The 14,890-nt window shown below is 40.1% G+C and overlaps 1 protein-coding gene across 1 annotated transcript in view; it reads left to right on the forward strand.

The window, feature by feature from the left end:
* The window catches only part of plekha7b (pleckstrin homology domain containing, family A member 7b), an 86,974-nt gene that overhangs the window by 33,562 nt on the left and 38,522 nt on the right, over positions 1 to 14,890 (forward strand). The window contains exons 5-11 of the mRNA XM_016672464.1: positions 490 to 601; positions 1,700 to 1,804; positions 2,108 to 2,180; positions 2,634 to 2,734; positions 8,373 to 8,551; positions 10,335 to 10,748; positions 10,924 to 11,464. Of these exons, the coding sequence (XP_016527950.1) occupies positions 490 to 601; positions 1,700 to 1,804; positions 2,108 to 2,180; positions 2,634 to 2,734; positions 8,373 to 8,551; positions 10,335 to 10,748; positions 10,924 to 11,464 (1,525 nt within the window). The remainder of the gene's footprint in view (positions 1 to 489; positions 602 to 1,699; positions 1,805 to 2,107; positions 2,181 to 2,633; positions 2,735 to 8,372; positions 8,552 to 10,334; positions 10,749 to 10,923; positions 11,465 to 14,890) is intronic.

Below are 14,890 nucleotides of genomic sequence, written 5' to 3' on the forward strand. Positions count from 1 at the left end.
TGCAGCCTGCAACTTTGGAGCTGCTAATGGTAAGAATGGCTGCGGTCCAAGGATTCTCCTCCTTTTAAAATCCGCTATATTTTCAGTCAGTAAAAACATAGATTCTGCTTGAGCCTTTAAAAAAATTAAGAGTTTTGGAGATCATATAAGTTGTGAGTTAGATAATTTGCCCAAACAATTCTGTAACGTGGGTGTGTTTTCCTCTTGTTTGTTTTTGCATTGCATGTTTTCTGTGGGATATGTCCAAGTACCGCAGAGCTGTTTCCACTCCAACTAAAACATCCTGCTAAAGAAGCCATTGGCTGTGACAGGTCTTGTGTTGGTGTCAGGAAACAAGTCACATCCTTTTATATGTGAAAGCTCAGCACATGCCTGGTGTCTCTTTTTCACCGCTCGTCACTACAGGAATTAAGAAAGCACATCATTATTCCGGGCTCCTCATCCTGTCTGTGCGACTCATTCTCATTCACACTGTGCTGTCAACTGCAGGTTAGAGTCCCGCATGTCCAAGCTCATGGCCAATCAGAGGTCACCCAGCATGGTCACAGAGTCCTCCAGGGCCGTGACCCCTGCTGCAGTGGATGTTGCCTCAGGATCAAAGGTGAGCTTCATTTTACAAGGAATTAAGCTGATGCACGTTCACGTTTTGGTGTCATTTTGTGGTTTGGTTTACTAAAGAGCTGCACGATTTTTAAGGCAGGTGACAAAAGTGATGATTTTTCATCTTCATTCCACGTTAGGAGAGAGCTACCCAAAATACTTTTCAGAGAATCCATGTGAAGGATGTAGCAAAGTCATTATCGAGCAATCAGAAAAAAATTAAAAACTTTTTATGCATGACTATAATATATGCCACAGTCAAGTCAAGATACATTTCTCTATCTTGTATTTAAGCAAGTTGGTTGGTGCTATAATGCAAACGCCTCAGATGTGATCTTTCACCTGCAATGACTGCTTTTCTGTAAGCCCCATTCAGATGTAAATAATGAACCATAGGTGTTGTCAAGAGTTTGTCGTTTTCTTTTTTTTTCTTGTTTGTTTTTGTTAATGAGTAAACCCAAATACTGGCAGATCAGGATTATCAAGAAATCACCTGTCTTCAGCAAGAAGTAGGCTAAAACACAAGATGCATCAAAAAACAAATTCAAGAACAGATAAGAAAGAAAGTGATGTATTTCAGTTTTTAAAGCGTTTAACCAAAATTCGGAGCCTTTGGGAATCAAGTAATCCACACCTCTAAGAGGTCATCAACAACTCAATCAGGAGGTCAGAAAATCTGCAGCCCTGTGAGCTTTACTTGGGTCAGTTTAGGTCAGTGTATATAATATTCAACAACAAGAAAAAGATTGGGAAAAATCCATGGAAGAGTTCCAAAGGAAAAACCTATGCTAAGCAGAACAAACATAATAGCCAAACACATCATTTCTAGTTGTATGCACCTGAAAAAAGTGCAGGAGGAGCAACTGAATAAATGAGATCGTCCTTTACAAAATTGTTATTTGTTGTTAACTCTGTTTATCTTGATGAAAGACTAGGAACAGAAGAAGCCTGTACGGAGTGAATGCTTTTTCACAGCACTGTATATGAACACAGTTTTGCTTTGTTTGTCAATGTAATCCCACATAGGTAAAATCAATTGACCTCCTTTACCCAAGCCGCCACACAATTAACTGTTCACGGCTCTCTTTGCTTCCCTTAGACCTCTAGAGGAAGCGGGAAGGTGCACAGCTTTGGCAAGAGGGATCACGCTATTAAAAGAAACCTCAACATCCCAGTGGTGGTAAGAGGCTGGCTCTACAAACAGGTGAGCACAAATTCTCCTCACATTTCACAAAAGTCATGAAAGGGATAAAAACGCAACAGCTACAGAAATGAGAAAAATCTAGAATCTGAAGCTTTTTGCATTAAATTCTGCAAGACAAAAAAAAAAAAAGCAGTGGTGTGCAATTATTGCTTTAATGATATGCACATAGCCTTCCCCCACTCACTTTTACTAACAAGCACACTATTCCCAAGCTGCTTCTTAATTAAAATGTGACTTGAAATTCTCTCCTGGAAGGAATACCTCTAACCACACTGCTCTTTATTCTCCCCCCTTCACCTCCAGGACAGCTCTGGAATGCGGCTGTGGAAACGGAAGTGGTTTGTTTTGTCGGACTACTGCTTGTTTTACTACAAAGGTGAGTCTGTGAAAAGTGCACTTTGTCAGAGTTTAAAAGACAGCAGTGAAGTAAAGCGCAGGGACCCTCAGCGATCTCCTCTCCTGTCATCTAGAATAATGCCCCTCTGTTATTACCTAGGTGGCATCCTTGGCTTTCATCCACGCTCAACTTTTCCTGCCTTATCAACTTGAAGTTCTTTATTACAGGATTTAATCTCTGCTAGTGTTGCCGTGGACTCAGGCTCTTCTTCTCCATTAATCTTCCTGAATAATAGATAAACCGCAAGCCCCATTGTGGCACATGCTAGCACATGGCCTCGTAGAGACAGCTGTCCCCCATGACTTATGTCTCACTCATTTTCCTGCTGTTTGTGAAGCTGTAATTGCTCATAAACACCACACACAAGCTTTAGCCTGAAGACACTGTTTGAACAATACTCTATACTTATGTGCGTTTCTGTGTTTGGAACAGACAGCCGAGAGGAAACGGTGCTGGGAAGCATCCCTCTGCCCAGTTATGTCATTGCACCAGTGGAGCCAGAGGACCACATAAACCGCAAATATGCCTTCAAGGTAACACAGAAGCGGAATCGGCCCTGATCTGTTTAAAGCTGTCCTGAACGTGTGTAGCTTGGAAGGTCGTTCAAATTGTAGTTTTAAGTCAAATTCACTCAAGTAAATTCAATATTCAGCTTTTATTTATCTGAAATAAGTGTATTAGATCTTTGATCTCTACTTATTTGTATTCTCCCATGTTTTGAATCCAGCTCAGTTGTTGTTTTTGGTGTCACAGTGGATTGCTTAGTAGTAGATCATCTAATCAAGTTAGAACTGCAGGCTAATGCATAGTCTGCATTATTTTTGCCTAATATGAAGAGAAGGCGGGATCAACATTTTTAATGTGCTGCCCATGTAAGCACGTGTCAAGGGCAGGCTGCAGGATTGTAGCCTTCAAATTGAAATGACGTCTGCAAATTATGAACTTTCTGCATGAAATTTGAAAGGAAGCATACATTTATTTATTGATTTATTTATTTAAAAACAAACATTACTCCTCCTTGCAATTTAATAATTTGCTTTATATATAATAACAATTTGAATAAATGTTAATCAAGAAAACCAAGCAATGATTTACATGTGTATAGCAGTGTGCTTAATTTTTTATTTTTTATTTTTCTGAATCACACCTTTTAAGATTGTTGGATGACGAGAAACAACATTTTATGAGGTGATAAAACTAAATACATTTTTTGACTAAATTCCAGTACTCATATGCAGAGAAAAATGGGCACCTTCAATCACCTGACTAACACCTTTCCTACTCTGAACAACAATGCTAAAGATCCAGCTAAAGGCACTTTAGCAAAGTAATTTGGAAGAGCTGAATACGCATAAGCATGTTTTTTTTTTTTTTTTTAAATGACTATCGTTATCACCACGGGCAATGTGGAGAATTAGATGGAAACATGAACTTAATCTATTTTGGAATAAAACTATAACGCAACAGAATGTGGAAGCAAAGTGTTGTACATACATTTGCAACACCTTGATTCCAATACAGCTTAAGCATTCTGTTGTAGATTTGCTGATGTGCTTGGAATTGGTGTCGTTTTTAAATAACCAAATTAGAAACCGAGCCTTAGCATCTGGATATATTGCATTGCATTTAATTAGCAGTACATATTGACTAGATAGTTGGGAGTTATCATCAGGTGGTCTGGTGGTTTCATGTGTATGTTCCTCTGAAAGTCTTGCCAGTTTCTTAGGTGTGTTGATTACAGTCTTTCTTGGCAACATTTCATTTGACTTAAAGCTTCATATTTGTTACATTTGGGAAAATGTATTGCTGTTGTCGAATGCGTTCCGCTTCTCAGCAACATCTATTTCTGTCAGATTTACACTTGATGTGTTTTTGGAAATCAAATAAGATAAAGTAAGGGTTAAAATGTGCACCATTTTCACTTGAGAATGGGTTCATGAGAAGGATTTGATTAGCAACAACACAGTGATGTCGTATTCATGGTCAAGTGAGTGTGTAGTTACATTTCTTTCTAAACAAAATGGCATGTACTTACCTTAGCATGGGATTATATACTACATACATTTTTAAAAGATATTTAACATGTCTTTTCCTTACCTACAAAGACTTCTTTTTTTTTTGTAGCATTTTGGGAATCCTGCCCCTGTGTGCCAACATTAGGCAGTTTCTCTTTTACACAGAGGTTGCAGTGAAGAACACGGGTGCCTGAATGTTTGATCCACTGTTTCAGCTCCAGGCCTTTCTGTTGCAATCCTTTCAACCTCTTTGTACGTTTTTTTTTTTTTTTTTCTGTGTGTAAATGTGAGTGTGCACACAGTGCAGATGCCTATGGGATGTGTCTCTTGAGCTTCACAGCATACAATGGAATTTGTATGATAATTGCAGCTTTTGAAATATTAATTTTACCTTCAGCCTGCTCCCACATCTCCTCCCCCTTGCTAGTCGAGGAGTATGTATATATGTACTGTGTAAGGTTAGATTAGATAATGAGACAAGGTTCTGCTCTACCACCTTGTACTGAACAGCTCCTTCAACCTCCTTCAGCTTTTCTTTGAGACACCAATATATAAGGGTAATTATCTGACGAGCTTGAAATATCCTTCACTGTTCAGGATGCATGACCGCAGCTTAGTGAAAGGGATGTTACTTAATGTTAAAGCTTTGAAAATGTATTGTGATTTACAAAGAAAAAAAACATAAGGCAGTAGGAAAAAAAAATAAATAAATCAAACGCAACATCGTGCAATAGTCTTGAATATTCCCTCATTTCTTTATAGTTTGTTTCCAAGAAGTCGAACCTTCTTGTGATATTTTAAAACGCTCTTGATCAACAGTTCCTCAGGCTTTCCTGAAGGTTTTTCAAAGCTTTTCCCTTGGACTTTGGCTGCCTTTGTATTCAGCTTGAGTTTATTTTTGTTTGATGAGCCACTTAACTCTGACCTGTGAATTGTTCAGGAAGGAAAAAAAAAATAAAATAAAATAAAAAATACCTTGGCACTTTGTCAATAGCAACCTATCACAAATATATAATTTTGTTCCCACTTTTGAAGCTGAACTGTTCCCCATTCTTGCTTTCTGTGACACCACAGCTGGATCCATTTTCTGTTCTCTCGATGTGAGTCAGCACTGATCAGCTGTAACTTCCTGTTGTTTTTCTGTTCTCTTATTTTTGCTCATCTCGCTGTGTTTCTCTCATTCCCTGTTGGTCAATTGCCTTCCATTGTGATCCGGTGTGTTTGCGTGGGCGGAGTGAGTACTGTTCTCAGCGGGCGGCCGTCCTGAGTCACACAGGCTTCCTGTCTTGCATGAATAGGTATTTGATTTCACTTTAGCCTCATTGGTAGAACACCATCCTCACCTCATTTCACTCCATATCCTGCCACTGGCCACTGAGTGCGCATTTTCAAATGTGCATTTAGGCCTTACCATAAGCAAGCATGACTGCAGCGAGTCATCTGTGAGACAATGCCAGAGTACATCCGACTCTAGTCAATTTCAATATAGTTTGCCTGCAGACAAACAGGTCTCTTGTTAAGTCTCTGTCTATTTAGACAGTGGCACATTTGTTTATTATTTTGGTGTTGCATCTGATTAAATACAAAAGATTCCGACTATCATTCGGATAAGAATTTGGGCACAACGTTCATGGAATACAGTCATTTGAGTGAAGGTCGATGCTTGATTTATTTAAAATCCGAAATCCTGCTCTGTGACGTTGGAAACGTGGGATGTCCTGGTATGTTCAGTCATCCATGTTCCAGCGAAAAAGCCAGTGTGAACTGTTTGAAACTGGCCGGCCCAGCTCAAAGCTTATTTGATTTGCTGATCACATTCAGCACTAACAGTATCAATTTCGGAGGCTCTGGTATTTGTCTTGTCATGTCGCTTGTTCCTTATCGCTTTTCATCATTATGGTTGGGTGGTTGGCCCGGTTCCATCTGTGTCTGCCACTCTTCTCTGCAAATTCATTGCATTTTGTTGTATTTATGTTGCCATCAGGAATCGATCTTACGCTGTATGTGCAATAAACTTGACTGTTTGAAAATCTTAGATCCACTTTTATCTTATCATGTGAGATATTAACATCATTCACACAGTGTTTTACTTAACTTCAACCATTTTTAATAGGGCTACTTATATTCCACATTTATCGGCAACCATGATAGAAATATATAATTAAAATATTTTTTTAGCTCTAGTTTTATACTTACTTTGTCAACCTTTATCAGAGTACATTTATTTAGTGTGTGTGGGGTGGGGGGGAGTTTTGGTAAGATAAAACTTAAGATGAGGCTCCCTGAACTTTTTTCTCCAGAATAGTTTTTTATTTACACAGATCTCCGCCCACTACAGCACTGAAGTACAGAATAGACTTATAAATTTGGAAATAAGGCTAATAAGCCTAAAATTACAGTGGTTACGGTTTAAAAGCAGACTGTCACTCTAAACTGCAAGAGTGAATTTTAAATTAACTGAGCCCACCCTTACTCCTCACTGTGGGAGAAAGGGCGTATACTTTTTTTCTATCAGTATTATATGAACAACTACCTGAAGTGATGATCTGTTTTCTATCTCTAAAAACATTATTGCTTGTTCTCCTCCTAACTCCACCTTTAGTTCATCTTCCAGGGTCAGTTTTGGTGTAGATTTTTACCAGCTTTTGTCTAACATGCATTAAAATAAAACACAGGAGAGGGGATAACGTATAAAGGCAGAGGGTCAGAAAAAGGAGGAGTTTCTTAAAGAAACAGGCCAATTTCAAGACGTCAGATTTCTTATGTTTGATATGCAACAGCAACAACCGAAGATGACATACTTTCTTAATTGTACTATAAAATGGCACTGTGTGTCTGCAAAATAATACCACCCCTTTTACTATGGCAGATGATCTCTAATGCTGTGAGCCTGTTTCGCTTCTAGTATCAAATGCAATCTAGGCATTTTAAAAATATGTTTTTGTGGGCGGAAAATGTGTTTCAGCAGGACAATGACACCAGAACTAATTTCTATAGCGAACCTGGGTGGGCTCAAGAGAAAACGGCATATGATAGAACCCCGGACTCTGGATGTCCTTTTGTAAAGGAATTTGGTCAAAAATGCCTCTTTCTGAATGCCCCAACTCTGTGAAATATTAGAGGAGAAACTTTGCCTTATCACATTTGCATACAGTGTGCCTCATATTGGCTAATAATTATTTTTTTTCTTAACATGGGATATCCTCCCCCACCCACCAAGCTGTATAAATGTACGCAAGTTAAATATTAAAATGTTCTCTGACTTGTCAGCGTAGCTGACTTGTCAGTCAGCTACGCTTTAAATTTGAAGCATTTCATTAAAGTTGTAGAGTTCTGTTATTTATGTGTTGATGTTTTAGCCTTTATTATTTTCTTGCATTTTCTGTTTAGCATAGAACTGGACCCAATAGGGATTCATCTTCTGAGGACAAATAATGCGGAACAAGTTAATATGTTAAACAAAAAGTTGAAAAATATTACCGTGGAGACAAAAGTCCTAATATCAGACATTACTGATAAGCTTTTTGTATTTGTGATCTTCGTAAAGGGAGGTTAAATTAGTGATAGTATGTGGACATTTATAGCAGAGTGTTAACAATAGCTGCTAACAAACAACAACGGCTGTGAAATTGAGCCAGGAGCTGCTGATTGTTCCTTCGGTGTGGTAACGGCGTGGAGGTTGTAGGGCTCAGCAGCAGTATGCTAGCTATTGGTTATTGCAAATTTATTTCACCGTAGAGAAGCTCAGAAAGGCAAGTTGTTTTTTTTTAATTTATTTTCACAGGATGGGTATTGTGTGTGCTCTAAAACAGATGAAGTGAGCATATTCCGTTTTCTTTGTATTTTTTTTTTCTTGTTTGCTCCAAGGTTTGTTCTCTAGAAGGATTGCAACTACTTTGTTGGAAATCAAAGGGAAAACAATGTGTGTTGTCTTTTTTTTTTTCCTTCCAAGAAGCAGCAAACTTTCTTATTGCTTCTGCTGCGGCGCTTTTACTCCTCATGTAAAAGCTCCTATACAATTTATCGGCAAACTTCTGAGTTTAAAGGTCTCTGAAGTTTTTCACTCATCATCTTGTCTGACAGAATCAGGAAAAGAAAAATCTCTTATACCTTCCCTCTATTTTCTGCCCTCCTCTGATATCTCCCCTTTCGACAGGCAACCCACACTGGAATGCGCTCCTACATTTACAATAAGAACTCTGTGATTGGCTCACAGGCGGAACACTGCGGGATGCGGACATATTTCTTCAGCGCGGACACACAGGAGGACATGAATGGTTGGATCCGGGCCATGAACCAGGCTGCGCTAATGCAGCAGAGTCACACTATAAAGAGGTTGGTCCCGCTCTCCCTGCTTGCTTCTGTGATTGGTCGGACGTTTGCTGGCGCTAACACAATCCGTGAAGCATCGTTTCTACAGATTGGAAAGGGATTGAAGAGCTCTGTTTAAAAAAAAAAAGTGTAGCATAAGAAGAAAATCAGTTTTAAAAATAACTATTTCATTCTTTATAACTAAAACTTGATATGGTGTTTTTTTTGTTTGTTTTTTTTTTGTTGTTTTTTTTCTTGGATGTAATTCATTTAGTTTTACTATAAAAATATCCTGGACTGCAAGCCAAACTCTGCCCAGTAACCCTGAGACACAATTATGTTTGGCTATGTAGAAAGCTGTGTTTGTCGTATGCAGTTAACGGTTGTGGTTTGTGGTTATGGGAGTAATCACAAGTTTTTTTTTTGTTTGTTTGTTTTTTTGTGCCTACTAAACCTTCACAACGGATTGCAAAAAAAAAATCTCCCGCAGTCATCTCAGCCTTTTACAGCAAGAATGCTGCATCTATGAAAAATGTTCCCTGAACCACACTTATACCTCTGTAATCAGCCAGATGCACTGCTTCAAATCTTCTAGGCAGTATTGCCACCTGGAGACCAATACGAGTCAGTGCTTCAGAGCTTTTGTGTATTTTTCTTGGAAAAGGCATAAATGCTGTGAAAACTATATGGCTCCTGGAAGGTCATTGTTTATTTAGAAATAGCTATGTCTTATTGCTTTTTCACACCACATTTTAAAATCGATTAATTGTGAAAAAACAAAACAAAAACAATAAAGAAAGAAAGAAATTATTGATAGGTGGTTCTATCAGAGACAACAATTATCTGACCAAAGGTGTTTCATGAAGACAAATTGACAGTCATTTTATTGAATCACTATGTAATCATTGCTCTCCTCTGTATGTTAACCATGCCATTATGTGCACAGAAATATACTCAACTTCTCCTTATATCTGGCCTTGTTCTGTGACAGAAAGGTGCCTCATGACAAAAACCATCACAGTTTATTGATAACTGGGGCTATGTGGCCACAGACCAGTGAAGATGTCTGTCCTAATCACTGTCCAAAGCAACAACAGGCACAAGCGCATGAGAACTGGATCCGAGAACAAGGGAGGAACGTGGCCTGTTGTGATGAATCAAGTTTACTTAAAGATCACATGATTGGCTGCATAATTGTGTGTTGCTGCTCTAGGTAACACATGGCAACAGGATACCTTATTGGCAGAGGCTGACAGGGGCAGTGTGATGCTTTGGGGAAGTTTTGCTGTGAAACCTGTTTTTCTGACATCTTCTTTGATGTTGGACACTTGAACTGCATGTATCATTGTTGCTGGCTATTCACATTCTTTTATCAAATCAATATTCCCTCTTTCAGGAGGATAATGGACTCTACGACAAAGCAAAAGTAAAAGTGGTTCAGGGATGGTTGGAGGAGCACAACTCATCCTGGGGTGTGCTGGACAAATAAGTCCCATATCTCCTTTTTGCACTGCTATGTCTGATACCAAAGCACTACTTAAGGGGTCTATGGAGTCCATGAGTCAGGACTGTTTAAGGCTGCAATAGGGAGATTAACACACTACTAGGTACCTGGTCTGAATGTAATGGCTGATTTATGTATATTGCTGTCTGTCTGCTGTCTTGTATGCATTTCAGAGATAATTCTGCACTCCATTTATAAACTTCATCAGAAGAGGTTGATCGGATGCCTATCCATCTAAACCGTGTAATTAGATGTTCTACATCCCTGTTTAGCTTTTGCTAACCTGTCTCACGTTTTCCACAGAGAATTGGAGAAGTCTGTTCAGCAAGCAGTCCCTCAGACCAACCATGTCCACAATGCTCAGATCTCATCCAAGTCAGACGGCACTCACAGGACAGACAGAGGGGAAGCTCAGGATAACGGGATCAGATTGGCTCACGGGGATGAGGGGAGGTATGGTCTGGAGATCCAGGGAAAACCTAGCCATGCAGCCCCACAGGAAAGAGTTTCACCAGACTCTGTCGGCGGCGGACCCCCCCACAAAAACGGACAGCAGACTGTGATACAAGTGACTCTACCAACAGAGCAAAATGGAAGTGTTGTCTACCAAAGGGGCTTTGTTTCACGGACTGACTCGGGGAAGCATGTTCAGAGGAAAAATACTCTGTCTCAGGTGGAGCAGTGGGTCAAAGTTCATAAAAGCGACCCGACAAAGAGGTCAGTTGGCTCTGATTCTCTTTTAAAGAACATGAATGTGACAGTGTTGAATAAATGACTCCATCTTGTGGTTAATTTGAGAACTGCACAACAAATGGCCCCCTTTTTTTCCCCTCATTGTGTTATTTATAGAGAATTTAAAAGATTGTAATGTCATGTGTTTTTTCTGTCTCAGTGCTCCATCCGTTGACTACAACCTCCCTCGGCGGACTCCTCCTTTAAAGCCCAAATCCAGCACAATGGATGCTACTTATCAGTCGCTACCAAAGTCCCCTCGCCTCCTGTCTGGCAGCAGCTCCCCTCCAACAACATGCAACCTACCCAGTGACTATAAGTACGCCCACGACCGACTGAGCCACTTCCGCATGTCCACCGACGAGCGAATGGCCACGAAGGAAGGGATGGTGTGGCAGCTGTACGAGTGGCAGCAGCGGCAGCAGTTTCGTCACGGCAGCCCCACTGCTCCCATTTATACCGGCCCGAATTTCACAGACTCCTCGTCCTTCAGGGTTACCGTGGAGATGCCACGCTCCATCTCTGTCCCCCCGTCTCCGTGTGAAGTGCCGCCATCAGTCCCCTCCACTTTTAAACCTCTGTCCCCACGCAGGCCACACACGCCCTCAGACAGACGCACCGTCCGACCCCTAGACGAGCTGGGACTTGAAGACAGCACAAGATCCAGCTCCCCTGGCAATATATGTGCTCATCTCTCTCAGGTATTAAGCTGGATACAAACCTCTGATATTATATTTCCCAACAAAAAGTTTTCCCTCAGAATGTGTTTCAACTTCTTTACTAAAAAAAATTATTCTGACTTTTGTCCTGTTAAAAAATGATCCAAGTTTGCAACTCAAAATGAAATCTTTTCATGTTACTGACATGTTTCTCCTCACTAGAAGATGCAATAACATTATGGAGTGAACGGATTGAGGTTTTAGGGCCCAAACAATATTCCGTTTGGGATATTGTTTGGAAGAAGAATATACCTCTTCTGGAAGAAGAGGTATAAAGTCATAGACTTTCTTTGTGATCAGTGTACATAGTTTGAACTCAACAACAGCGACAGAATGGAGCACCTTATTTTAGGTTCAAATTGTACCACTTCATCACTAATAGAACTGGATTGTCTCTTTCCGTAAGTGGAGTCTCCACGCTTGCATCCCTGCTTGGATGCTAATGGAATCTCAGCAAAAAGGTCTAGGTTGGCTCCATGAAAGAAGAATGTTGTGCTACTTCTGGCACAGGGCACCTGAACTCAAGAATGCACAGAAATCAGTAGCTAAAAAAAAAGGAGAATTGTAAAGTGAGTCACATGGGATAAACTGCTTGCATGTCCATGGTGTGTGCAGACTATGAACTCTTGCACTATGCACAGATGCTACACAAAACGGATGAAACGTATAATGTGGACAAAAAAAAAAAAATCAAACACAAACTAAGACACGGGCGATCAGCCCCTTCAAGCTCTGATGAGAGAGGTTTCTGAAGTGTCGTGTGTTGATTCTACAGACACTGGATGGACATGTCAGGTGGGAATTAGTAAACCAAAATCTGTTTTTGTATGAATAGAATAATCCAAGAACGAATCAAGGAAATCAAGGGCAGATTTGGAACCGTGAAGCTCATCGCTTGTTAGAGGGATTCATCCCCTCAATTTGATCTGTAAATAGGGAGCAGCTTCTTCAATGTGAGAAAAAAAAAACTGTGGTGGGGGAGTTCTCACAATGTTGTAACATTGTGAACCAGCATAGACACCCAGAGCTGAGACTTGTCTGTGTTACCCAGTGGAAACATGAGAATCCTTCTTTTCATTAATTTGCTGTTGCCGAGTCGTTTAAGCTTTAACACTGTAATACAGGCACACAGTAACCACCAATAGCCTCTCATTGGCATGGGATTGACGATGACTTTCTTAGGTCTCACACGGTGCACTAAATGACAAAGGTCTTATTCTCACGGTAGCTCGTGACGTCAGAATGCTGCGAGCTCACACTGGGGGCCCCATGGGAAGGCTTTCACGAGAAGCCTGAGAAGGCTCCAACATTTCAGCGTGCACACTTTGATGGCCGTGTGATTCACAGAGACCACACCCACAGGTGGCGTGAGCGCGTGTGAGCGAAAGCTGGCTTCTGCGCCGTGCCTTAAAGCCAGCAAAGCGCTCAGACAGCACCGCCACCGCCACAGGAGACGGAGCGAGAGGATGTCCCGCAATCCACACCCTGTGCCGTCTCCTCACCACACCCTCCACATGTGAAAAGTTCTCCTTCTGAACCAGTACCACAGCTGCCAGCGCACACAAGCTTTACAACCAGCCCAATGGCTTTGCATAAGTAAACAGTGTCGTAGATGCTATCATTCACTTCAAGTGTCAAGACACTAATTACTACCACCGAACAGTGAGATTCACAATTACAGGAAGACACACGTTTAACAAAGGCAACCACAGTGCTTGTGCAAAACAGCGACGTTTGTGGGAACTACCTTTAGTCGGTGCCCAGCGTCTCAGAGGCTGATGGTGCTTAAGTAACGCTGAACGCCTCTGTGGAATATCATTAAGAAGTACAGTGTGTTTTATCAGTGGCTAATCCAATTTGCCCAGGGCTTCTCAGCATCCCATAAACATCTTTGCAGTATCCCAACCATCAGCACTGGTCTCTTTCTTCTGATCTCGCATTTAAATAAAAATCCTATTATACAGCAAAAAAACTGTGGCATGGGAATCTCAAAGGGAACGGCTTACAGGGCTTCTCTTGCTGGTAGCAAACAAATGTTATTTTAAGAAAGCAGGTTTGGTATAATTTATGTGTGGTTAATTAAATCTCTTGTTGTTTGTGTCCTTTTAAGGTTCTGTGGTGGGTCTAGGCTTTTTTGCTAATTCTGTGTGTTAAGCAGAAATGTCAAATCTTCCAGGCCCTGTAGCATCTGAAACTCGAGGCACACCTTGTTTCGAAGAAGAGGGAGAAAAGGATGGATGGAAAAAACAAAACTGCTGCGTAGGCCAATTTGTTTGCAGACTTGGAGGCAATAGTTTAACTTCGATTGAGTGTGATTTTTACCCCACCTTTAACACCTTACTGAAGATTACTTTTTATTAATTAGACATTCATATCTTTGACCTAAGTCTCTTCAAGTCAAAACTTGCTTAACATGGCTTTTAGTACCTGGTAGTGGGACATTTTTTAAATATTTCGTTACTTTATTTTGTTGTCTATTGTGCCTTTATCTAGATGCTGTTTTGTTCTTTGTGTTTTATATGTTTTCTTTTATTGGGACCTGCCGTAGCAATTTCTAGTAATTAGCGAAAAAACGAGCCTAATTGAAATCAAAACAAATTCTAACTGACACTGTTTTGTGTCATTTGACTCAAAATAGATAGAATTTTGTCTTCCACTGCATCTCACATGACAGGTTTCAGAGCAAAAGAACACAAAGGAGGGCAGAGTTGTAGAGAATTTCAGAGATGGCGGAACACTCAGTTCAAACAGAGGAGGGCAGAGCTTCTAGTTAGAACTAGAGATGCCACCTTACTACAGGAACGCTTACTACAGACAAGTATATATGTTTTATAAAATATTTACCACCTATGACAAAAAAAAAAAAACATTTTCACTTTTCTGCTAAATTCAGCAACTGCACATTTCTTGTTAAGTAGCAAGCAGTATAAGATTAGTAAAATTAGTAGTATTAGTGTTTTGAAATTAGTATTTCAAAAAAGCAGAAGACATATTTCGAACAATAACAATATTTGTTGTTAATCTGTTGCCAAGAGATGAGCGCGTTGTCTGGTAACCAAATGCCACAAAGTAAGCATCTGACTTTTACTTTTGCAAAATATACCAGCTGTTAATTTCTTCTCTTAACAGACAAGCAGTATTTCAAAAGAGCTTGTGTTTTATGAACAATAATATTGCTTACTAATTTGGTGTTTATAGATGAGCGTTGTTTTCTGGTAACGAACTGCCACGAAGTATATATCAGACTTTTACTTTTGCAAAATGAACCAGCTGTAAATTTCTTCTCTTAACAGACAAGCAGTATTTCAAAAGAGCTTGTGTTTTATGAACAATAATATTGCTTACTAATTTGGTGTTTATAGATGAGCGTTGTTTTCTGGTAACGAACTGCCACGAAGTATATATCAG

Source organism: Poecilia formosa, unplaced genomic scaffold (assembly GCF_000485575.1).
Source record: "Poecilia formosa unplaced genomic scaffold, Poecilia_formosa-5.1.2 Scaffold61, whole genome shotgun sequence".
Taxonomy (NCBI): domain Eukaryota; kingdom Metazoa; phylum Chordata; class Actinopteri; order Cyprinodontiformes; family Poeciliidae; genus Poecilia; species Poecilia formosa.